General features: G+C 48.3%; 1 protein-coding gene across 3 annotated transcripts in view; it reads left to right on the top strand.

Moving 5' to 3' along the window:
- gtf2f1 (general transcription factor IIF, polypeptide 1) overlaps positions 1 to 23,041 on the top strand; it is a 32,907-nt gene that overhangs the window by 213 nt on the left and 9,653 nt on the right. For 2 of the 3 annotated variants that reach the window (XM_060855236.1, XM_060855235.1), the window contains exons 2-14: positions 339 to 403; positions 3,516 to 3,562; positions 3,968 to 4,040; positions 4,396 to 4,589; positions 4,675 to 4,845; positions 11,409 to 11,611; positions 12,924 to 13,077; positions 13,601 to 13,662; positions 17,663 to 17,791; positions 18,645 to 18,718; positions 18,807 to 18,942; positions 19,156 to 19,282; positions 20,861 to 22,114. In XM_060855236.1, the coding sequence (XP_060711219.1) occupies positions 392 to 403; positions 3,516 to 3,562; positions 3,968 to 4,040; positions 4,396 to 4,589; positions 4,675 to 4,845; positions 11,409 to 11,611; positions 12,924 to 13,077; positions 13,601 to 13,662; positions 17,663 to 17,791; positions 18,645 to 18,718; positions 18,807 to 18,942; positions 19,156 to 19,282; positions 20,861 to 21,071 (1,593 nt within the window). In that variant the 5' untranslated portion in view covers positions 339 to 391 and the 3' untranslated portion in view covers positions 21,072 to 22,114. Of the gene's footprint in view, positions 1 to 338; positions 404 to 3,515; positions 3,563 to 3,967; positions 4,041 to 4,395; positions 4,590 to 4,674; positions 4,846 to 11,408; positions 11,612 to 12,923; positions 13,078 to 13,600; positions 13,663 to 17,662; positions 17,792 to 18,644; positions 18,719 to 18,806; positions 18,943 to 19,155; positions 19,283 to 20,860; positions 22,115 to 23,041 lie in introns of those variants that run through there. The other variant, XM_060855237.1, reaches the window with a different exon arrangement.

The raw sequence follows: 23,041 nt of genomic DNA, 5'->3' as shown, positions 1-23,041 counted from the left end.
CCCCCCATCACCTTCCCCATCACCTTCCCCCATCCATCCTTCACTCACCTTCCCCCCCCCCCCATTTACCCCCAGTCACTTTCACCCCATCCATCCTTCACTCACCTTCCCCCCCCCCCCCATTTACCCCCAGTCACTTTCACCCCATCCATCCCCAAATCACCTCCCCCAATGCACCCCAGTTCCTCCTCCAATCACACCCCCCATCCACTCCTCAGTCAGCTCCCTACCAATCCCCCCCCCAGCCGTCATCCACAATACCCTGTCTGACATCCTCCTCCTCCTTTTCTTCCACCTTCACAGCTTTGAGAATTTACCTTTATTTACTCGTATTACAGCTTCTAAACAAGGCCCATTCGGAAGTTGAAGCTCTCACCATAAACTTGCAATTATGGCCAATTTGGTAAGTTGGACTGTTACTGGAGATGGGTTGGCCTGAGAGGCTTTAGAAAGTTTGAAAAGAATTGGCTGCTGTTGAATTCTGGAAAGATTTTGTACGAAGTGGCTTTGTCAGTCAGAAGAAGAACCGCTATTCGCTTCTCATCAAAACTATCAGCAGTTTGAACTCTTCTATTCATTCTCTACTCAATTTTCTCTTGCCTTAAGGAAGTTAATCCCAATTTCTAAAGTGTCTCTGCATTCACTCAATTCCCTCATTTTTCGAACTTTCAGCAACAGTTCTAATTTCTGAGAAGTCTAGCCCGAGCTCGTGTATAGACAGAGGGTATTGTGATAAATGTGCATTGACAGATGTACAGGAAGAAAACGCGTAAATCCAGACTTACCATTGTTCAAGTGTGAGATGTATATTGAAATTCCCTTCGACTGGGATAACACTGGATTTTCTGAGCCCCTTAATCCAAGTGTTTCTCTGATGTGAAGGTACCAGTGTTGGACTGGGGTGGGCAAAGTTAAAAATCACGTAACACCAGGTTATAGCCCAACAGGTTTATTTGGAAGTACTAGCTTTCGGAGCGCTGCTCCTTCATCAGGTAGCTAGGATTTCTGAATCCTGTTAACCTCATTAAATGTGTCTCAGCCCTGATGCTGCATTCACCACAGGGTTTAGTTTTTGTAGCAGTTACAAGACTTAAGTTTTTAAGATCAAAATCATGTGCATCTTTTTTGAGCTGTGAACAAAGTAAACACTTAGCCATTCTATCATTCACAAAGGGAACACGGATCCCCCTTACTAAGGGTTAAATATAGCCTATTGTATTAGCAAGATAGTAAGATCAGGACACCCAGTCAGTTGGTTCTCTTGCCCTGACAGCAATGTTTTCTGTGCAGCCTGTCCCCTGCACCGGTCCGTCTGTGCAGCCTGTCCCCTGCACCGGTCCGTCTGTGCGGCCTGTCCCCTGCACCGGTCCGTCTGTGCGGCCTGTCCCCTGCACCGGTCCGTCTGTGCGGCCTGTCCCCTGCACCGGTCCGTCTGTGCGGCCTGTCCCCTGCACCGGCCCGTCTGTGTGCTGCTAAATAATAAATATTGTGAGTGTGGGATCGAGGGAAGGCGACTGGATCAAACCTTGTGGCAGTTTGTTTAGTAGGGTGTGGACATTGCTGACAAGCCCAGTGTTTATTGCCCCCCTGACCTGCCCCCCCCCGAGCGGTGGTTGTGAGCTGCTGGGAGAATGACAATAATGTATGGACTGTAGGCATTACCCACAGTGCTTTCAGGGAGGGCTTTCCAGGATTCTTCCCCAGCAACAGTGAGGGAACTGAGATACTACCCCAAGGTGAGATGGTTCAGAACTTGCAAGCAGTGGTTTTCCCATCTCCCTGCTGCCCTTGTCCTTCTAAGTTATAGCGATTGTGAGTTTGGAAGATGCTATCTGAAGGTAATTGGTGTGTTACTGCAGTGTATCTTGTAAATTGCATCCACAGCCTTACTGTGGTGGATGGAGTGAATGCCAGTTTAAGTGGGCTGCTTTGTTTTGGATGGTTTTGATCTATTTGTTAGAGCTGATCTGGCCAAGTGGAGAATATACTGTCACACGCCTGACTTGTGGCCCGTAGGCAATGGACAGGCTTTAGGGATGACATGATCCGAGCCTATGACTTGCCTAGAAGCTGTGGTATTGATGTTGCAAGTCCATTGATGTTGAGTTTCTTGTTAATAGTGACCCCCAGCATGTTGACAGTGATGGATTCCGTGATGGTAACACTATTGAATGTCAATGGGAGATAGCTAGATTTAGTCTTGTTGGAGATGGCCATTGCCTGCCTCTATGTAACACAAATACTTTCTGCCATTTCTCAAGCCTGGATGTTGGTCAGGACTTGCTGCTGTTGGGCAGTCCCATGACCCTGGGGACAGCTGTGCACCTCGAATCAAGCCCCAATACTCCACAAATTGTCACAAGTGTGAAATGTGACCAATGGATTCTCAACGATGATTAAGGTCTGACTGTGACCATTCTGTCAGATAAAATCAACTCTCATATTGATAGGTTTGACCAATTATATTGCCTTTTTAAGTGCAAACATGTACGTGTATTTATTCACAAGTAGGATAGGCAAAACCGAGCGCTCTGCAGAGATATTGTGGGTGGGAAACATGAACAAAACGTAACATTTAGTAAATCAGGAGTCCAAAGTTCAAGGGTGTGAGATGACTTTCTCAGAGTTGTTTTGATGTTTGCGGATTTTGTGTGTGTATGTGTGTGAGAGAGTGTGAGAGAGATGTTTCACTAACAGAGTCACAAAGATGTACAGCACAGAAACTCAATCTTGCGATATCCTAGATTAATCTAGTCCCATTTGCCACCATTTGGTCCCTATCCCTCCAAACCCTTCCTATTCATTTACCCATCCAGATGCCTTTTAAATGCTGTAATTGTACCAGCCTCCACCACATCCTCTGCCAGCCTATTTCATACACACACCACCCTCTACATGAAAAAGTTGCCCCTCTTGTCCCTTTTAAATCTTTCTCCTCTCACCTTAAACCTATACCCTCTGGTTTTGGACTCCCCTACCCTAGGGAAAAGATCTTGTCTATTTACCTTATCCATGCCCCTCATGATTTTATAAGCCTCTATAAGGTCACCCCTTGGCCTCTGAGGCTCCAGGGAAAACCGCCCAGTTTTTTTCAGCCTTTCCCGATAACTCAAATGTTATCAAATATCTTAAAGGTTACATGCCCTTGTGTAACTAATGACTATATGCCACACGATTCACGGTTTGTCTTTGATCTTGGAAAACTAGCTTGTTCTCTACGGCACAGTGGTATCCAAAAGTTAGTTTTCCTGTTACTTACCAAAAGCAGTTAGACACCATCTGGGCAAGACAGACTGCCTCAGTATCTGAGGACTCCCAGATGGTGCTGAGCGTTGTGCATGAGCAATCATCCTAACTCTGATCTTATGGTGGAGGGAAGGTTCACCTCTGGCTCATTCTTGTGCTGAGTTCCGAAGCACAGGCCAGTTACTATGGTGTGGCAGGTAGGGGATTATTATTACAGTTACTGCTTGGCGGAGGTCACTGATGATCACATGGTTGTTTTTCTTTGACAGGGTTCGAGCAGCCAGGCAGTGACGGAATACACAGTCCGTGTCCCCAAGTAAGAGATTCTCGGATCATTCATGTCTGAATTAGCAGTAACTAGCAGCTGGGCCAGGACACGGGAACAACCCGTTAATCATTCACAGGGAAATGTATGAGCTCTTCCCAAATCAGGGTGGGTTATTTTCTAATGAAAACAGAAGCTAAGCACTTGGGTGTTGGAGATCTGCAATAATAATCAAAAGTTGGAGAAAGTCAGCAGGTCTGGCAGCATCTGTGGAGAGAGAAAACGTAAACATTTTGAGGGCCCCCATTGACTTCACTCCATAGCTTTGTCTAAAGTGACTCTTTCTCAGAACTTCTGTGATGTGGTGAGGGCTGAGGGGGTGATGGGCTGAGGGGATTTTTGAGGGTGAGCATCAGGACCTGATCTCTTATTGAATTGACCCCATTCCCTTTGCAGGAACAACACCAAGAAACACAACATCATGGCCTTCAATGCTGCTGATAAGATAGATTTCTCGACATGGACTCAGGTATAACTCTGCAGGTGGTAGAGGCCTCAGAAGGGGTGGGGGATGCCACAGGGCAAGGGGTGCTTGGAAATGTTCACTATTCCAGCAGGTTTAGTGGTACTGCACCGTTCAACTTCATCCTTTTCAGGGTATCTCTGTCTAAAAGCTTTTGTGTTATTCACATTGAGTAAATGATGGGTGGGTGAGAGGGAATCCATGCTTGCTATCAGGGTCTCCTAGATTATATAACTTTATACGAGAGGGCTCCAGTAATCTGTGAGCGAGGTGCAGGGAGAGGGGCCTGCACAGGATACATTGATACTGATGACTGTCAGGGTTCGTCACAAACATTACACGACTCTCCGTTTCCTCTCAGGCTAAAATGGAGCGTGACCTGAGTAACAAGAAGATTTACCAGGAGGAGGAACAGCCGATGTTCGGTGCAGGCAGTGAGTTTGGCAAAAAGCTCCGTGAGGAGTCAAGAAAGAAGAAGTTTGGAATTGTTACACGCGAGTTTAAACCCGAGGACCAGCCCTGGCTGCTGAGAGTGAATGGGAAAGCGGGTCGGAAGTAAGGAAAGGGAATTGCTTCATTACTGGGCAGCAATGGGGACAACCCTCTGTGTGAATTCCTCATCTCTTTTTCCTTTGTTAAGGTTCAAAGGTCAGAGGAAAGGTGGGGTCACTGAAAATGCTTCCTACTACATCTTCACACAGTGTCCTGATGGAGCGTTTGAAGCCTTCCCTGTTAATGCCTGGTACAACTTTATCCCTGTCGCGAAACACAAGACTCTGACAGCAGAGGAAGCCGAGGAGGAGTGGGGAAGGTAAAGCTCCTAATGTTGGTTACCTCGAAGTTTAAATCTGTGCCTTTTTTGGCAGGTCATGTTACAGGTGGACAGGACTTTGGTTTGGCCACATTTAGAATACTGCGTACAGTTCTGGTCGCCACATTACCAAAAGGATGTGGATGCTTTGGAGAGAGTGCTGAGGATGTTTACCAGGATGTTGCCTGGTATGGAGGGCACTCTCTATGAAGAGAGGTTGAGTAGATTAGGATTATTTTCATTAGAAAGACAAAGGTTCAGGGTGGTGGTGGGGTGGTGGTTGGGGGGGGGTGTGGAAACCTGATTGATTTAGACAAAATGATGACAGGTATAGACAGGGTGGATAGCAAGAAGCTTTTTCCCAGAGTGTGGAACTAAATTACTAGGGCTCAGGAGTTCAGAGCAAGAGGGGAAAAGTTTAGGGCGATATGCGTGGAAAGTTCTTACTCAGGAAGTGGTGGGAGCCTGGAGCACGCTGCCAGCAGAGGTGGTAGAGGCGGGAATGATAGCATCATTTAAGATGTATGTAAACAGATACATGGGCGGCATGGTGGCTCAGTGGTTAGCACAACTGCCTCACAGCATGAGGGTCCCAGGTTCGATTCCAGCCTCGGGCGACTGTCTGTGTGGAGTTTGCACATTCTCCCCATGTCTGTGTGGGTTTCCATCCGGGTGCTCCGGTTTCCTCCCACAGTCCAAAGATGTGCGGGTCAGGTGAACTGGCCATGCTAAATAGCCCATAGTGTTAGGTGCAGTAGTCAGTGGGAAATGGGTCTGGGTTGCTCTTCAGAGGGTTGGTGTGGACTGGTTGGGCCGAAGGGCCTGTTTCCGCACTGTAGGGAATCTAATCTAATCATGAATGGGCAGGGAGTAAAAGGGATTCAGATCCTTAGATCCTTAGAAAATAGACGACAGGTTTAGATAAAGGATAAGGATCAGCACCAGCTTGGAGGGCCGAAGGGCCTGTTCCTGTGCTGTAATGTTCTTATGTAATGCTGTAATGGATTACATCACTGGCCTCTTGTCTGAGCTATCTCTCTCAGGTCAGTTTGTTCCCAGCACTTTCCCCTGGTACTATAAGGAGCATCAGATATTGATGCACATCATCTACTTACCCTTGTAGATGTTACAGCTGGAGACAGAGGAATGTGCTGATAATGGAGCCCCACCTCACCACCAGGCGAGCTGTGTTTGTATAAATGAATTGATTCAGTCTGATGGTCTATATGTGAACCAGAGAGTGCCAGTGTCCTGGGGGGGGGCTTTGCTAATGCTCTGTGGGAGGATTTATACTAGTTCACCAGGGGGTGGGAGCCTGAATTGTAGCTTCAGTGTACAGGAGGTTGAGAGTAGTGAGGTCATGAATTAGATTTCAAGGTGGCAGGAGTGTACTGGCAGGTAGGAAGGTGGTTTGAAGTGGGTCTCCTTCAACACCAGGAGCAGCCGGAATGAGCTGGGTGAACTTGCAGCATGGGCTGGTACCTGGGACTTCAATGTTGTGACCATTTCGGAGACATGGATAGAGCAGGAACAGGAATGGTTGTTGCAGGTTCCAGAGTTTAGATGTTTCAGTAAGAACAGAGAAGGTGGTAAAAGAGGGGGAGCTGTGGCCTTGTTGGTCAAGGACAGTATTAGGGTGACTGTAAGGATGTTTGATCAGGACTTGTCTGCTGAGGTTAGAAACAGAAAAGGAGAGGTCATCCTGTTGGGAGTTTTCTATAGGCCTCTGAAAAGTTCCAGAGATGTAGAGGAAAGCATTGTAAAGATGATTCTGGACAGGAGTGAAAGTAACAAGGTAGTTGTTATAGGGGACTTTAACTTTCCAAATATTGACTGGAAACGCTATAGTTTGAGGACCTTTGCAATTTGTTTCAGTAAGTGTACAGTGAAGATTACCCAGAGTAAGTTAGCTGGGTTGACTACTACATTTTAAAACAGACAAAAATTTATTCACAGAATTACACAATGAAACACAAAGAACAGAATAAAGAACCCTAACAGAACTCAGTCTATCCAAACTAGACTTAAGCATGGGGTGCCGAATATACACAGCAGTCCCATGAAGCAAACTCCCTTTAAAAGCCAGTATCAATGGAACACATGCTTACTGGCTGAAGGTGAAGGGCAGAAAGAGAGGGAGAGTTTCCACACAGTTCACTGTTGAAATCCTCACCAGTTCAAGACTGAACTAAACTGTTCAACTAGAGAGCTGACCACTCCCCTTTCATTATACCGGTCACTGCTAAAACATGACCACTTTGGCCTGAAGTCCCATCTGTTTACATATAAACAAAAGGCCTGTCAAACCCTTTTCATCTCTGGACCAAATCAGACTGATCAGAGCCCGGCCTGCGTTATTACCCCTCTGAAATAAAATCAAGGACAGAGTCTCCTTGAGCCAAGGAACAGCTTTTAGGAAAAAAATGGGACTAACTTTGTGACATTGGATTCTCTGGGAAGCCAGGGAAGCGATTGCAGAGCCTATGGCTTTGATCTTTATGTCATCATTGTCTACAGGGACAGTACCAGAAACTTGGAGGATAGGAAATGTTGTTCCCTTGTTCAAGAAGGGAGTAGAGACAGCCCTGGGAATTGTAGACCAGTGAGCCTTACTTCGGTTGTGGGTAAAAGAGAGAGGATATAATCATCTAGAAAGGAATAATTTGATTAGGGATAGTCAGCACAGTTTTGTGAAGGGTAGGTCGTGCTTCACAAACCTTATTGAGTTCTTTGAGATGGTGACCAAACAGGTGGATGAGGGTAAAGCAGTTGATGTGGTGTATATGGACTTCAGTAAAGTGTTTGATCAGGTTCCCCACGGTAGGCTATTGCAGACAATACATAGGCATGGGATTGAGAGTGATTGGCCATTTGAGACAAGACAAGAAGGGAAATGTTCATCCTAATATTCAGTTACTAGTGGTGTGCCCGCAAGGATCTGATTTGGGGCCACTTGTCATTTTTATAAATGATGTGTATGAGGGCAGAGAAGGATGGGTTAGTAAATTTGTGCATGACACTAAAGGCGTAGGAATGGTGGACAGTGTGGAAGGATGTTGCAGGTTACAGAGGGACATAGATAAGCTACAGAGCTGGGCTGAGTGCCAAATGGAGTTTAACGCAGAAAAGTGTGAGGTGAGTCACTTTGGAAGGAGTAACAGGAATGCAGAGTGCTGGGCTAATGGTAAGACTCTTGGTATTGTAGATGAGCAGAGAGATCTCGGTGTTGATGTACATAGATCCCTGAGGGTGATGGGGTTATTAAGAAGGTGTACTGTGGTAGCTTTTATTGGTAGAGGGATTGATTTTCAGAGCCATGAGGTCATCTTGCAGCTCTACAAAACTCTGGGGTAACCGCACTTTGAGTATTGTATCCAGTTCTGGTCACCACGTGATAGAATTGTAGATGTGGAAGCATTGGAAAGGGTGCAGAGGAGATTTACTGGGATGTTGCCTGGTCTGGAGGGAAGGTCTATTGAGGAAAGGCTGAGGGACTTGACACTGTTTTTGTTAGAGAGAAGAAGGTTAAGAGGTAACTTAATAGAGATGTAGAAGATGATCAGAGGGTTAGATCGGGTGGACAGTGAGAGCCTTTTTCCTTGGATGGTGATGGCCAGCACAAGGGGACATAGCTTTAATTGAGGGGTGATAGATATAGGACAGATGTCGGAGGTAGGTTCTTTACTCAGAGTAGTAGGGGTGTAGAATGCACTGCCTGCAATGGTAGTAGACTTGCCAACTTTAAAGGCACTTAAATGGTCAGTGGATAAGCATATGGATGGTAATGGAATAGTGTCGGATAGATGGGTTTCAGATTGGTTCCACAGGTCGGCACAACATCGAGGGCCGAGTGGCCTGTACTGCGCTGGAATGCTCTATGTTCTAATCACCAAAGTAGCCAATTGCTTGGCTGAGGTCATAGAGTCATACAGTCACAGAGATGTACAGCATAGAATCAGACCCTTCAGTCCAACCCGTCCATGCCGACCAGATATCCCAACCCAATTTAGTCCCACCTGCCAGCACCCGGCCCATATCCCACCAAACCCTGTTCATATACCCATCCAAGTGCCTCTTAAATGTTGCAATTGTACCAGCCTCCACCACATCCTCTGGCAGCTCATTTCATACACATACCACCGTCTGTGTGAAAAAGTTGTCCCTTAGGTCTCTTTTATATCTTTCCCCTCTCACCCTAAACCTATGCCCTCTAGTTCTGGACTCCCCCACCCCAGGGAAAAGACTTTGTCTATTTATCCTTTCTATGCCCCTCATAATTTTGTAAACCTCTATAAGGTCACCCCTCAGCCTCCGATGCTCCAGGGAAAACAGCCCCAGCCTGTTCAGCCTCTCCCTGTAGCTCAAATCCTCCAACCCTGGCAACATCCTTGTAAATCTTTTCTGAACCCTTTCAAGTTCCACAACGTTTTTCCGATAGGAAGGAGACCAGAATTGCACACAATATTCCAACAGTGGCCTAACCAATGTCCTGTACAGCCGCAACATGACCTCCCAACTCCTGTACTCAATACTCTGACCAATAAAGGAAAGCATACCAAACACCTTCTTCACTATCCTATCTACCTGCGACTCCACTTTCAAGAAGCTATGAACCTGCACTCCAAGGTCTCTTTGTTCAGCAACACTCTCTAGGACCTTACCATTAAGTGTATAAGTCCTGCTTAGATTTGATTTCCCAAAATGGCAGCACCTCACATTTATCTGAATTAAACTCCATCTGCCACTTTTGAGCCCATTGGCCCATCTGGTCCAGATCCTGTTGTAATCTGAGGTAACCCTCTTCGCTGTCCACTACACCTCCAATTTTGGTGTCATCTGCAAACTTACTAACTGTACCTCTTATGCTCGCATCCAAACCATTTATGTAAATGACAAAAAGTAGAGGGCCCAGCACCGATCCTTGTGGCACTCCACTGGTCACATTACCATGAAGATCTCTCCCCTCGCCTGTGTCTCAGGTTAAACCAGCACCAGTCGTCTCTCTCTATCTCTGTAATGAGAGAACAGCCCGTGAGATCCTCTGGGACTGTCCTGACTTTACCTTTATGTTTAAAAGTGAGAACATAAGAGACTTTCACCAGAGATTTTTTTAATTAATTCAAAAAATCAGTTTACAGTGAGCAAAACGTATTCATTAAACGAGTACAAACACTGTCAAATCTCAAAATAGAAGTATATCCCCTTAATCCCAAATGTAGACCCATTGACAGCGCATGAGAAGAGAGCGGTCCCTACAGCCAGGCTGGTTTAAAGGGAAGAGGACCAGCACGTTCCTGGGCTAGGGGCCTAAGAATGGGAGAGAAGCCAAAACACTGGCTTCCCTTTCGAGAGCATCACGTTACTGAGAGCTGGACACCGATGGAAGAACCTCATCCTGATTACAGTTGACCTGAATCTGAGGCTTTGGGAAGTGATCACATTTCAGCTTTCAGATTTTAAAAGGCTAGCCAGGAACACTGCTTATTATTGGGGATCTGGGAACTTCTATTAAGAAAGAATTTCAGGAGAAACACTTGCAACCTCTGGGGTGTCTTCCTTACTAATTATTTAGGTGTGTAAAACAGAAAGTTATGTCCAAAAGGGTTACCAGGCAGCCATGAACATGTAGGCCCCTTTAACTGGGCAGGAATAACGAAGGGCTCTGAACCTTTATCACCTTGAAAGCTTTGCTTGCCTTTTCCCTGAAGTCACATTAAATTGTCATCATGGAGGTGGGGGTTGCTGAGGTACTGTCCATGCCCCTGGACTGGGAAGCCTGGATCCCAGAGCCAACTGCTCCAGAGGTGTGTAATAACATCACAGCACTGGTTGGTCAGACACTAGACTAACCTTATTGTTTGGTTGGGAGTAGGGAGCAGCATGGTAACGTTTCAATCCAAAAAATATTCCATGTCTTCCATTTTTCCACATCATCCTTATTATATTCCCAGCGTATTGACTAACTCCTGATAGTTTCCTCACTGCTGCACGTGTTTTAGTGTTGCAAGTGTTATCAGAGGAATAAAAATAAGATGTGAATTATGTTTGTAATTTTATTCAGTTCTCTCTCAGTCTCACCACAAGACATTCCATATGGTTGGTGTAAGGCTAACGTTAATATTGACTTCTCGCAGTCAGACTTTGTTGATCTTGGAAGTCCAAATCAAATCTTTTTCTATCGATACCTCAGGGTTTTGGGCTGTTTAAGGGAATTGTGATTGAGCTTCCCTGTCCCTCACCCTCTCTCGGCTGGAGGGGCTGCTGCTGGTTATCCTCACGCTGCCAGGGCACTATGTTCAAACACTGGGTTTGCTGCGAGTGGACTCTGAACAGTACTGGGCCCCTCTCTCACCGAGAAGGCACCTCAGTCGGTCATTATTGTCTGTCTTTCATTGTAGGGGGCATTATCTGTCTGTTCCTCAGAGTCACTGCACCATCTTCCTGCTGATGTTGAGGGTGCTCGGTTATTGCCGTTTGTTACGCTGAGTTTGACATTGTTTTGGGGTTATTTCTGTTTTTGTCCCCTACCGCCCGATCACCTTGGAACGATGGTTAATGGCCAGGCGCAACAAGGTGGTGAACCATTTCAGTATCATGCTGCAGAAAAGGTTAAAGGATCAGGACCGGGATGATGGAGAGGAGGAGGAAGAGAAGGGAAAGAAAGGGAAAGAAAGGAAGCGAAAAGGCAATGACCTCCGCATCCACGACCTGGAAGATGACCTGGAAGTGAGCTCTGAGGAGAATGAGGAGGACAGTGATGAGGACAGTAAGTGACACGGTTCACCTCGTCCTGTGTGTTGTTCAGCTGAAAGTACCTCCCTGTTTATGGTCTGATACATGCACTTCAATGTGTAGCTCATTTATTGGGTTAAAGTATTTATACGTACATGAATTAATCATTGTTAGCTAATACCACAGTTACTTTATAACGTAATATAATTAGGTTAATCAACTGAGATAAAACCAGTGAATCTCTCACTGCCTGCGATCCATCGGGGACTTCAGTGACAGAGGCATTTGAGACGGTCTCCGATTGCACAGCACCGCTCTCGGGAACCCCAGCCTGTTGGGATAAATTCCGATGAGTGGAGCATGGTCCCTGTTATTAATACGATTCTGAATGTAACGTTACAGGCTGAATCCCCATTTCATTCCAACTGCAGCACTTTTCCAGTTCTTGCAACTAGATGGTAAGCAATATCAGGTGGCCCAACATAAACTGCACAAGGGGATAGTTCCCTCCCATACCCGAGGTCAGGTTGCTCCCCCTCCCGCCCGCTGTCAAATCACCCTGTTCATACATTCAGCCTGTTTTTCACATACGTTTCTCACTTTACTTCGATTGCTCATTGTCATTTCCAATTAACTTTCACAATTAACCCTAATGGTCTGGTTTAAAGACACTTTCCCATTTCTCCTCCTCCCTCCCACTGCCCAGTCTGTGCTGATGTAGATAATGTCACATTCCCAGTCTCCCCAGAACACCTCTTACACTGAGGCAGAGATTCTGGGCCACTGGCTCCCTCAGCGAGAGTCTGACAGTGTGGGCCCTGGGCCTCTGGCTCCCTCAGCGAGAGTCTGACAGTGTGGGCCCTGGGCCTCTGGCTCCCTCACAGAGAGTCTGACAGTGTGGGTTCTGGATCACTGGCTCCCTCAGCGAGTGTCTGACAGTGTGGGTTCTGGATCACTGGCTCCCTCAGAGAGAGTCTAACAGTGTGGGTTCTGAACCACTGGCTCCCTCAGCGAGTGTCTGACAGTGTGGGCCCTGGGCCACTGGCTCCCTCGGAGGGTGTCATTGCGGAGGGTGGATACCCAGAGGGTGCTCCCTGTTGTAGGGTTGACTAAAATTCGGGGCAGCGAGGAAGAGGCCTCCCTTTAAAATGGAGATGAAAGCATTTAGTATCTCTGTCTCCGGGTTGTTAACCTGTGGAATTCCCTTCCCCAGGGAACAGGAGAGGAATTTATTGAAAGCTCAGGCCAGTAAAGGTTTGCGAGGCCCAGGGGGGTGATGAGGAAACGGCCAATTCCTGTCGCCATGGATTCCGTGTTTAACGTGGCCCTTCTGTTGCCTTCTCCAGGAGACACCAAGAAAGACCCCAAAGCCCCAAAGAAAGGGCCAGCTGGAGCCAAGAGGAAGAAGAGGAAGGGTTCTGACGATGAGGCTGTGGAGGATAGTGATGATGGAGATTTCGAAGGGCAGGAAGTGGATTATATCTCGGATGATGAATCGAGGTATTTAATCTTTTTTACTTGCGATCATCGGTGTGAGGATTCCACCCCGGGGGTTACAGCTTTTCCATTGAGCCTGCTGGGACACTGCATGGGGTGGGGGTTGGGGGGGGGGGGGGGGGGGGAGAGAGAGCAGGGGCACACTGCACCGGGGTGGTGGGGGGGGGGGGGGCGAGACAGAGCGGGGGGACACTGCATCAGGGTGGGGGTGGGGGGGGAGAGAGAGAGCGGGGGGACACTGCATCAGGGTGGGGGTGGGGGGGGAGAGAGAGAGCGGGGGGACACTGCATCAGGGTGGGGGGGGAGAGAGAGCGGGGGGACACTGCAGGGGTGGGGGAGCTTCTTGGCTGCCCATTGCAGTGTCTCATGGGGAGAGGGGCCCAGCTGTTTGCTGGGGTTGGGGGTCAGGGGTGGGGTCACGGGGAGAGGGGTCTGGCTGTTTGCTGGGGTCAGGGGTGGGGTCACGGGGAGAGGGGGAGGTAAACCTGTCAAGTATTTTACTGAAAGTGTTGTGTTTGATTTTCAGTGACAATAATGATGACGAGCTGGATAAAGGGAAAGCCGATAAAGGGGAGGATGTACCGAAAGGTATGTAGTGGTTGTCCCTGGTGCTGGTTGTGAGGGGGATGTTTGTGCGGTGATTGACTCTGAGATTGTGGTGTCATGCTGGTGTCCGGTTTCTGCAGGATCGGTTGTAATTATGGTTCCCCGTGACCGAAGGTAAGAAGGCTCTTTCTGTCTACAGGGGAGCCTTGTTTATTTGGCATTCGATTATCTGAATTTCAGATTATTCAGCAAGATTGTGAGGTCCTGATGCCTGGCTAAACTGTGTTATCTGGCATTTGGTTATCCAAACTTTCAAATATCTGACAAAATAGTCCCCACCAATGTCTTTCGGATAATCGAGGTTCCTCTGAATATGTCCGCAGTCATCCTGTTAAACCTGCCAACAGCCTGCAATACGTTCCTTGGTGGTTAACTTGTATTTTGTAACTAAAGCTTATGTTTTGCTGAGAAAGGTCTCATCCATAGCTCTAAGGTGAGTGGGTTGGTGTTTCTTTATCATTGCTGTTGAATGCTGATAAACTGCAGCCTTTCCCTGAGTTAGTGTGGAGGGATCAGATTGAGGGCAGCTTTCACAGTGGAGACCTGTCTCTGGAGAAACATTTTCTCTGTGACCTGACAGCTTTAAAAACTGACCCCCATCGGGACTAGACAGCGCATCATCCTGTCCGTTCTCTGCCCTCTCTCCTCCCATTCTTCCCTCTCCCTCACACTTGCCCTCTCACTGCTCATTTCTTGGATGATCTCATTTGATGTTATGAGTGTCCAGACATCTACCGATTTCTTCTCAATAATTACAGCCCTCGGGAGTGACAAATTCTAAAGGCTCACTGTATCCTGAGCAAGGAATTGCTCCTCATCTCAGTCATACATGGTCTGCCCTTTATCAGGTAAATTCCCTGGTTCTGGAACGTCAGCCAGGGAAAACAACCTCTCCATATCCCTCGTCACTCTCAATAAGAATTTCGCAAATTTCAATGAAGTCACTCATTTTTTTTCAAACGATGAGAGAACTGTTGATCTTTAATCTCACTTTCCCCTGAGGAAATGGTGCAGGTGGGGACAGTTACAATGTTTAAAAGATATTTAGTTATGTACATGAATAGGAAAAGTTTGGAGGGATGTGGGCCAGGAGCAGAGAGGTGGGACTTGTTTAGTTGGGGTTATGGTCAGCATGGACTGATTGCACCAAAGGGTTTGTTTCTGTGCTATATGACTCTATCAGGCAATCCTGCCAACCAAAGGGTCATTCTAGAGTTGCACTCTGTCTCTGACAGTATATCCCTTCTTAAATAAGATCAAAGCTGCACATAATACTCCAGGTAGGGTCTCACCAGTTTACAACTGCACCCAAGACTGACTGACTCCGGGACTTGGATCCCCTTGCAGGGGTGGCAAGCATAGCATTTATCTTGCCCGTACCTGTTGTACTGGCATGTGAGATTTTAGTAAGTTGTAAACAAGGGCACTCGGGTCCAGTCTGACATCAGTAACAACTATTTCAAAGATCACCTGTGTTCCAGTGACCCCAGTGAATGGCCTCATACTGATCCACATTCCATTCCATCTGTACACACTTGCCCGTTCCCTCGATTTGTCCAAGTCTCCTTGAAGCCTCTTTCTATCCACCTGGTAGCTCTCATTGGTTCGATGTTGTAGTTGTGGGATGTTATGTTAGGAACAGTGTCGCTTTAAGAGGTGAGTCCTCTGAATCAGCAGTCAGGCTTGTTCAGACTTGTTTCGAGTCCTTACAGAGTACAGAGCTTCGGAATAAAGCCTCCCTGTTGGATTACAGCATACAATGAGTTTGTATGTTCTTAAGTTCTGACTGGAGCCTAGTAACTGCCCAGTACAGAATAATGTTCACATCTAATTTGTCATCTGCAAAGTTGTAAGTATTACACCCAGTCCTTCATCCCAGACATTGAGATTGTGAGAAGCTGCAGCTGGGATTCTGATCTTTGCAGTCTCTACACAGCTCTCGGTCAATGTCACTGCATTAGTCACTATCCTCTGCATCCTGATGAGCAGGGGGCAGACCAGCCCATGAGCTGCACTGAAAATGTAAAATGTCAGTACAATCCCGACAATAGTCTCTTTGGAGAAGAGCGATCAACCAAATGACTTGGAACAACTGAAAAATAATTCCTTTATTATAAGTAAGACTTATTCTTTAAACAAGTGGCTAAAACAGTTAACAGCTAAAGTATAATTACAGTAAGAAACCAGAATGAAACAGCATCCACTTCTTCCAAGTACACTCAGTCATACACTGACAGAGCTGTTCAAGATGTGATGGGTTTGAGAAAATAGGCACAAAGAAATGAACCATCTGTAGGTAAAGGGTGTGAATTCAGACACTAGAATTGGTTGATCTTCTATATCGCCTTTGATTCACTTTGCGATCAAATTCCTAAAAAATCACAAAATGATTAAAGGGACCAGCAAGAATAGCATGGGGAGGGAGGGACGCGAAAGAACAGCACAAGGGGAGAGAGTGAGGGGGGGAATGAGAGAGAACAGTGTAAGGGGAGAGAGTGAGGGGGGAATGAGAGAGAAAAGTGTAAGGGGAGAGAGTGAGGGGGGACCGAGAGAGAACAGTGTAAGGGGAAAGAGTGAGGGGGGAACGAGAGAGAACAGTGTAAGGGGAGAGAGTGAGGGAGGAACGAGAGAAAACAGTGTATGGGGAGGGAGTGAAGGGGAACGAGAGAGAACAGTGTAAGGGGAGGGAGTGAGGGGGAAATGAGAGAGAGAACAGTGTAAGGGGAGAGAGTGAAGGGGAACGAGAGAGAACAGTGCAAAGAGAGAGAGTGAGGGGGAATGAGAGAGAACAGTTCAAGGCGAGAGAGTGAGGGGGGAACGAGAGAGAACAGTTCAAGGAGAGAGAGTGAGGGGGGAATGAGAGAGAACAGTGTAAGGGGAAAGAGTGAGGGGGGAACGAGAGAGAACAGTGTAAGGGGAAAGAGTGAGGGGGGAACGAGAGAGAACAGTGTAAGGGGAAAGAGTGAGGGGGGAACGAGAGAGAACAGTGTAAGGGGAAAGAGTGAGGGGGGAACGAGAGAGAACAGTGTAAGGGGAGGGAGTGAAGGGGAACGAGAGAGAACAGTGTAAGGAGAGAGTGAGGGGGGGAATGAGAGAGTGAGGGGGTAATGAGAGAGAACAGTGTAAGGAGAGAGTGAGGGGGGGAATGAGAGAGAACAGTGTGAGGGGGGAATGAGAGAGAACAGTGTAAGGGGAGAGTGAGTGAGGGGGGAATGAGAGAGACCAGTGTAAGGGGAGAGAGTGAGGGGGGAATGAGCGAACAGTGTAAGGGGAGAGGGTGAGGGGGGAACGAGAGAGAACAGTAAGGGGAGAGAGTGAGGGGGGAATGAGAGAGAACAGTGTAAGGGGAGAGAGTGAGGGGGGAATTAGAGAGAACAGTGTAAGGAGAATGAGTGAGGGGGGTAATGAGAGAACAGTGTAAGCAGAGTGAGTGAGGGGGGAATTAGAGAGAACAGTGTAAGGGGAAAGAGTGAGGGGGGGAATGAGAGAGAACAGTGTAAGGGGAGAGAGTGAGGGGGGAACGAGAGAGAACAATGTAAGGGGAGAGAGTGAGCGGGGAATGAGACAGAACAGCACAAGGAGAGAGTGAGGGGGAAATGAGAGAGACCAATGTAGGGGGAGAGAGTGGGTGAGCAGGTGAGAATGATGTTACTGACAGTCCAGTTACTTAGACATAATGTTTTCAGTTTCTCATTTGTGTTCGTCTCTTGGATTTGTTATTTCTGGGAGGTTTCCTGTACCTGAGAAGACAGACAATTTTTTTTTTAAAAACCTTTTCTGTCATTCCTCGATTTGCAATTGCCAGTTCTCCAGCAATGGCCCCACATTTCTCTGTGCTCTACTTTTCCTTCATCGATATGTTTGGCAGCTTTCCTGACCTGTTCCTCTGTAGGTTCTGTTGTTAATCTGTTATCACTGTCATGATCAGTTTCTGTGTCATCCCGGTCTGGTTTCTGAATTCTCCTGGCATGGTGTTTCTCAGGCGTTGATGAGACTGTTGGATCTGAGAGCAGTGAGGAGAGTGAAGAGGAAAAACAAAATGAAGAGAAAGATGAGGAAGATGACGACAAGAAATCTGCAGCCCCTGAAAAGAGAGAAAAGAAAAACAAAGGTTTGGAATCTGTTCTCCAGCTGCTGTTTCAGACCTGTGTATGAAAGGGGAGATGGTGCATCTGTCTCTCCTGTTCTGGTCTCTGCACGTCTGTGAATGCTTTTCCTGTGCAATGATACTGTCCCTTATCTAGAGATTAAATTGCCCCCTCTAACATTCGAGCTGTTCCTCGTTCTGATGGAATTTTCTCTCATTGTGGGGAGCCTTTCATGTTTCTCCCAGCTGACATCAGGACCTGTAACCGATGTCCAGAGAGCTCGAGGCCAGAACTAGAGGAACCATTGCCCACAATATTACCTGCAGCACCATCTGTTCCCCTGGAAGATTCTGATCTTGTAGCTAATGAACTGCGATTACCCAAGCTGTGATCCAGGACTTGGTGAACTGGCCAGTATTCACGCAGTTTGTACCAAAACAGTTGAAAGTGCAGTCAGTAACTTTCCATTCCCCTGGTCCACTGTCTGTTGAGGGCCCTGTGCTTAAAACTGCTGTAGGATGGAACCCAGTGGAGTCAGAACTGACTGTCCCTTTTGCTTGCAGATGTGAGGCAACATGTTCTCATTGTGGTCATGTCTGTCAGACCCTGGCCAGTGTCAGTAACTGGGTAATCTCATTGTGGTCATGTCTGTCAGACCCTGGCCAGTGTTGCTGTCTCAGCAATGATGAGGTGGGGGGGAGGGGGGGAGGGGGGGAGGCGGTGGTGGAAGCTTGCCTCATTAATCCCCAGGCTCCTCCATCAGTCCCTGGGCCACACTCAGTTACAGTGCTGGAGCTGCTGGGTGTAGCTGTGGATTGTTTCCTGGGGAACGGGGCTGGAATCTGTGAGAGCTGAGGTGTGATTGTGTTTCCACAGACAGCAGCGAGGAATCGGAATCCTCGGATGAAAGTGACATCGAGTCTGAAGCAGCCTCAGCGCTTTTCATGTCGGTAAGTTTCTGACGTTCACCCTCCGGGTCCACACTCCCCGAGGGCGCCCTGCCATCTCTGAACCTTTCTTTTTCTCTTGTGTTGAAAGAAGAAGAAAACGCCCCCAAAGAAAGATTGGAGAGGATCAAATACCAGTTCCTGTGGGAACAGTCGCCCGGGAACACCCACCCCACAGATCAGCACCTCGTCCACACTCAAGGCAGCTGCCAACAAACTGGAGCAAGGTGAGATCCCCCCCCACACTCTGCTCAGCCTGACCCCTACCTCAGGGAAGGGGCTGTGCTCAATTCCCAGTGAAACAGAGGGTGTGGGGATAGGGGTACGGTCTGAGTGCCCACGGGACATGATGGGGTGGCACAACAACATAACTGTTCCGGACCCAGACTGTTGGCTCCGAATCGGGGAATGTTTAATATTCCGGTGTCTCCTGTTCACAGGGAAGCGGCAGGGTAACTCTGCAGAAACTCCGGTGGCCAAGCGGCTGAAGATGGATACGGGGCCCCAGTCTGCCTCTGGCAAATCCACCCCACAACCCCAATCCGGCAAATCCACCCCAAGCAGCGGGTGAGTGGGATAGCGGGACAGGACACAACGGTGGGGAGTGGGATAGTAGGATGGGCAGAATGGTGGGGAGTGGGATAGTAGGATGGGGCAGAATGGTGGAGAGTGCTATAGTGGGACGGGGCAGAATGGTGGGGAGTGGGAGAGCAGGATGGGGCAGAATGGTGGGGAGTGGGATAACAGGTTGGGGCAGAATGGTGGGGAGTGAGATAGCAGGACGGGGCAGAATGGTGGGGAGTGGGATAACAGGACATGGCAGAATGGTGGGGAGTAGGATAGCAGGATGGGGCAGAATGATGGGGAGTGGGATAGCAGGATGGGGCAGAATGATGGGGAGTAGGATAGCAGGATGGGGCAGAATGGTGGGGAGTGGGATAACAGGACATGGCAGAATGGTGGGGAGTAGGATAGCAGGATGGGGCAGAATGATGGGGAGTGGGATAGCAGGATGGGGCAGAATGATGGGGAGTAGGATAGCAGGATGGGGCAGAATGATGGGGGGTGGGATAGCAGGATGGGGCAGAATGATGGGGGGTGGGATAGCAGGATGGGGCAGAATGATGGGGAGTGGGATAACAGGACATGGCAGAATGGAGGGGAGTGGGATAATGTGATGGGGTAGAATAGTGGGTAGTGGGATAGCAGAATGGGGCAGAATGCTGGAAAGTGGGATAGCAGGGTGGGGCACAATGGTGGAGAGTGGGATAGCAGGTTGGGGCAGAATGGTGGGGAGTGGGATAGCAGGATGGGGCAGAATGGTGGGGAGTGGGATAGCAGAATGGTGGGGAATGGGATTATGGGACGGGGCAGAATGGTGGAGAGTGGGATAGCAGGGAGGGGCTGAATGGGTGGGGAGTGCGATAGCAGGGTGGGGCAGAATGGTGTGGAATGGGCTGGCAGGACAGGGCAGAATGGTGGGGAATGCGATAGTGGGACGGTGCAGAATGGTGGGGAGTGGGATAGTGGGACGGTGCAGAATGGTGGGGAGTGGGATAGAGGGATGGGGCAGAATGGTGGAGTGGGGTAGCAGGACGGGGCAGAATGGTGGGAGAGTGGATAGCAGGACGGGGCAGAATGGTGGGGAGTGGGATAGCAGGATAGGGTAGAAGGGTGGGGAGCAGGATAGTGGGATGGGGCAGAATGGTGGTGACTGGGATTGCAGAATGGGGCAGAATGGTGTGGAATGAGATAGCAGGACAGGGCAGAATGGTGTGGAGTGGGATCGGTGAATGGGATCAGAATGGTGTGGAATGGGATAGCAGGACAAGGCGGAATGGGATAGTGGGACGGGGAGTGGGTGGTGTGTGGGATAGGATGGGGAAATGGAGGTGGTGGGGGTGAGTGCTGGTTGGGGGGAGGGGAGGAGAGGGTCAGTATGGGGGCAGGCTGGAGTTGGGGATAAGTGATAGTGAGACATGAGTGAATGGGGTTGAACGAGATGCTGGGGGATGGGGTATTGAGTAAGGGGCGGGTTGCTTGTGGGCTCGGGGGAGGAGGGGGTTGCTGCACAGTTGTCACTGAGTGAGATGCCCATGATTAACCCCCTGGCCATTCTCCCTGCTCCCCACCCCCACCCCGCAGTGATATCCAGTTAACAGAGGATGCAGTTCGACGGTATCTCACCCGAAAACCCATGACCACCAAGGACCTGCTGAAGAAGTTTCAAACCAAGAAGACAGGGCTCAGCAGTGAGCAGACAGTCAATGTCCTGGCACAGATCCTGAAAAAACTCAATCCTGAGCGGAAGATGATTAATGAGAAGATGCACTTCTTCCTGAAGGAAGGGAACTGACAGTGGCCCAGTCTGTGTGTGTATGTAGCTTTTGATTTTGTTCCTGTATATAATGGATTGACCTCTTGCTGTCATTTTGTACAATATGGTAATTGTTATGGTCTGCACTCAGCCTTGTCCTTTCTTCCCTCCTGAGCCCTGGCTTTCAGTCCAACCCTGACTGAAGGGATGAAGGACAAGGGTTTTTTTTGTGAGAGTTAGGTTCAACCCACAGCACAGGCAAACCTTAAACTGGATCAAAATCAGTCTCATTATGGAGGGCCCTGATGTAGCAGATACTCCTTTGTGGGTGCTGCTTGTTGTTGGAGCCTTACCGTGGGACCTGAGCCATTCAGGACCTGCTCTAGGAAATCCCTCCTGTCAAACAGGCATCAATACGCACAGCAGCTTCACTGGGACAGCCTGACTTCATATTACACGCGTGACCAGAGTGGCTCACCAGACATAACCAACAGAGAAGCTCCTGGGTAGAACGTGACTGTACAATTCACACAGAGTCTAGGAGTACAATATCTCCTGTGACGGGACAGTTTGTATGGATTGGGTACCAAGCCTTTAAGTACAGAACTGACTGTAGCAAAAGCCTTTCCACCTGCTGACAACTTTGAAGCACCAGTCATAGCCGGGGATGGGGTGGGGGGAGGTGGGGAGGCGCGGGCAGCAATGTTTAGGAGAAGTATCTATGTGGGGGAAGGATAAAGACTCCGTACAAACACACATCAACTCCAGTGGATTACTACACACCAGGTATGACTGAAGCCTGGGGGCTGGATTGTGGGGCAGAGGGTTGTTGGAGATTTGGTTCAGGATAAGGTGGGAGTGGGTTTGTCAGTGCAAGACCAAAATGAGCAGAATTTCTCCTATCGCTGGGCTGGAGAGCTCAGTAAAACCAAAAATGTAAGTGAGGTGGAATGTGCTGTAACGTTCCTCTGTGTTGGTTCTGTCAAATGTTAAACTTGTTCAGTATCTGTATTTGTTGTGCAATGAAATCACATGTAATGGTTCAGGCTCAATACCTTATCCAATAAAACGCTGCGAGTTTTCATTCGTTTCATCACTGCTGAGGCTCCAGCTGTGGCTACAATAGAGTGACTAGGGGGAGTGTGCCCAGTTGAGACTCTGGCTGGGGAGACAGCTCGAATTGCTGACAGTGTAGACACTACTATCAAATGCAGGAAGCCTGAGCAGGAGTCGGGGCGAAGCTGCTACAGTCCAGCTCTTGATCTCACTGTGGGGGGGGGCAGCACTGTTGTCACCTACATGTTAGTGTGATCTCCCTTTAAAGACCAAACTGGCTGGGATATTCTGACCTGTCCCACCTACTCCAGAGATAGGACATGAAAGCAGATCTTCTAGACCAGAGGTGGGGACACCACCACTGCACCACAAAAGCCTCTCAGAGCATTCTCAGAGAATGAATTGTTTTCCTGACTATGATCTCATCTCGTCCCAAAAACTGCCCATGTCACCTGGGATTGCCATGGGGGTGACCAGCCAAAAGGAAAAAGGACCTAGAACGTTATTTACAGTGGGATAGTTAAGCCGTTTTTCCTAATTGGCCATTCAAAATACAAGGACAATTTGCATAAAGAGGAAACAAGTTGGGGTTCACTCAGTTTTGTGTTTGGCAGGTTTTGAATACATCCTAGTGTTCAAACAGGTCTCTGAGAATAGAGCCAAGACTGTGTTACTGTCCATCATATCGTTTGAAAGAAAATGAAGTGGCAAACATGAAGAACAAGGGACATGGATTGGAAAAGATTCCTTGTTGCTATCTGTTTTGCCAGAGCCCTGCAGACTGTTTCTGGGAGTTGAAGAATCGAGCCTTTGTGACTTCTGTGCCATTCAGACTGTTGTGATCTAAGAGAGCGATTAATAGACATGCGCCTTGTTGGCAGGGAACAGTATCTGTGAACAGATCTGTGGGATCGAGCTGCCGGTCAGTGTGCCTGCCCGCACTTGTAAGTGTG

This window comes from Hemiscyllium ocellatum, chromosome 45 (genome assembly GCF_020745735.1).
Source record: "Hemiscyllium ocellatum isolate sHemOce1 chromosome 45, sHemOce1.pat.X.cur, whole genome shotgun sequence".
NCBI lineage: Eukaryota > Metazoa > Chordata > Chondrichthyes > Orectolobiformes > Hemiscylliidae > Hemiscyllium > Hemiscyllium ocellatum.
This window is presented reverse-complemented; position numbering and strand designations above follow the sequence as displayed.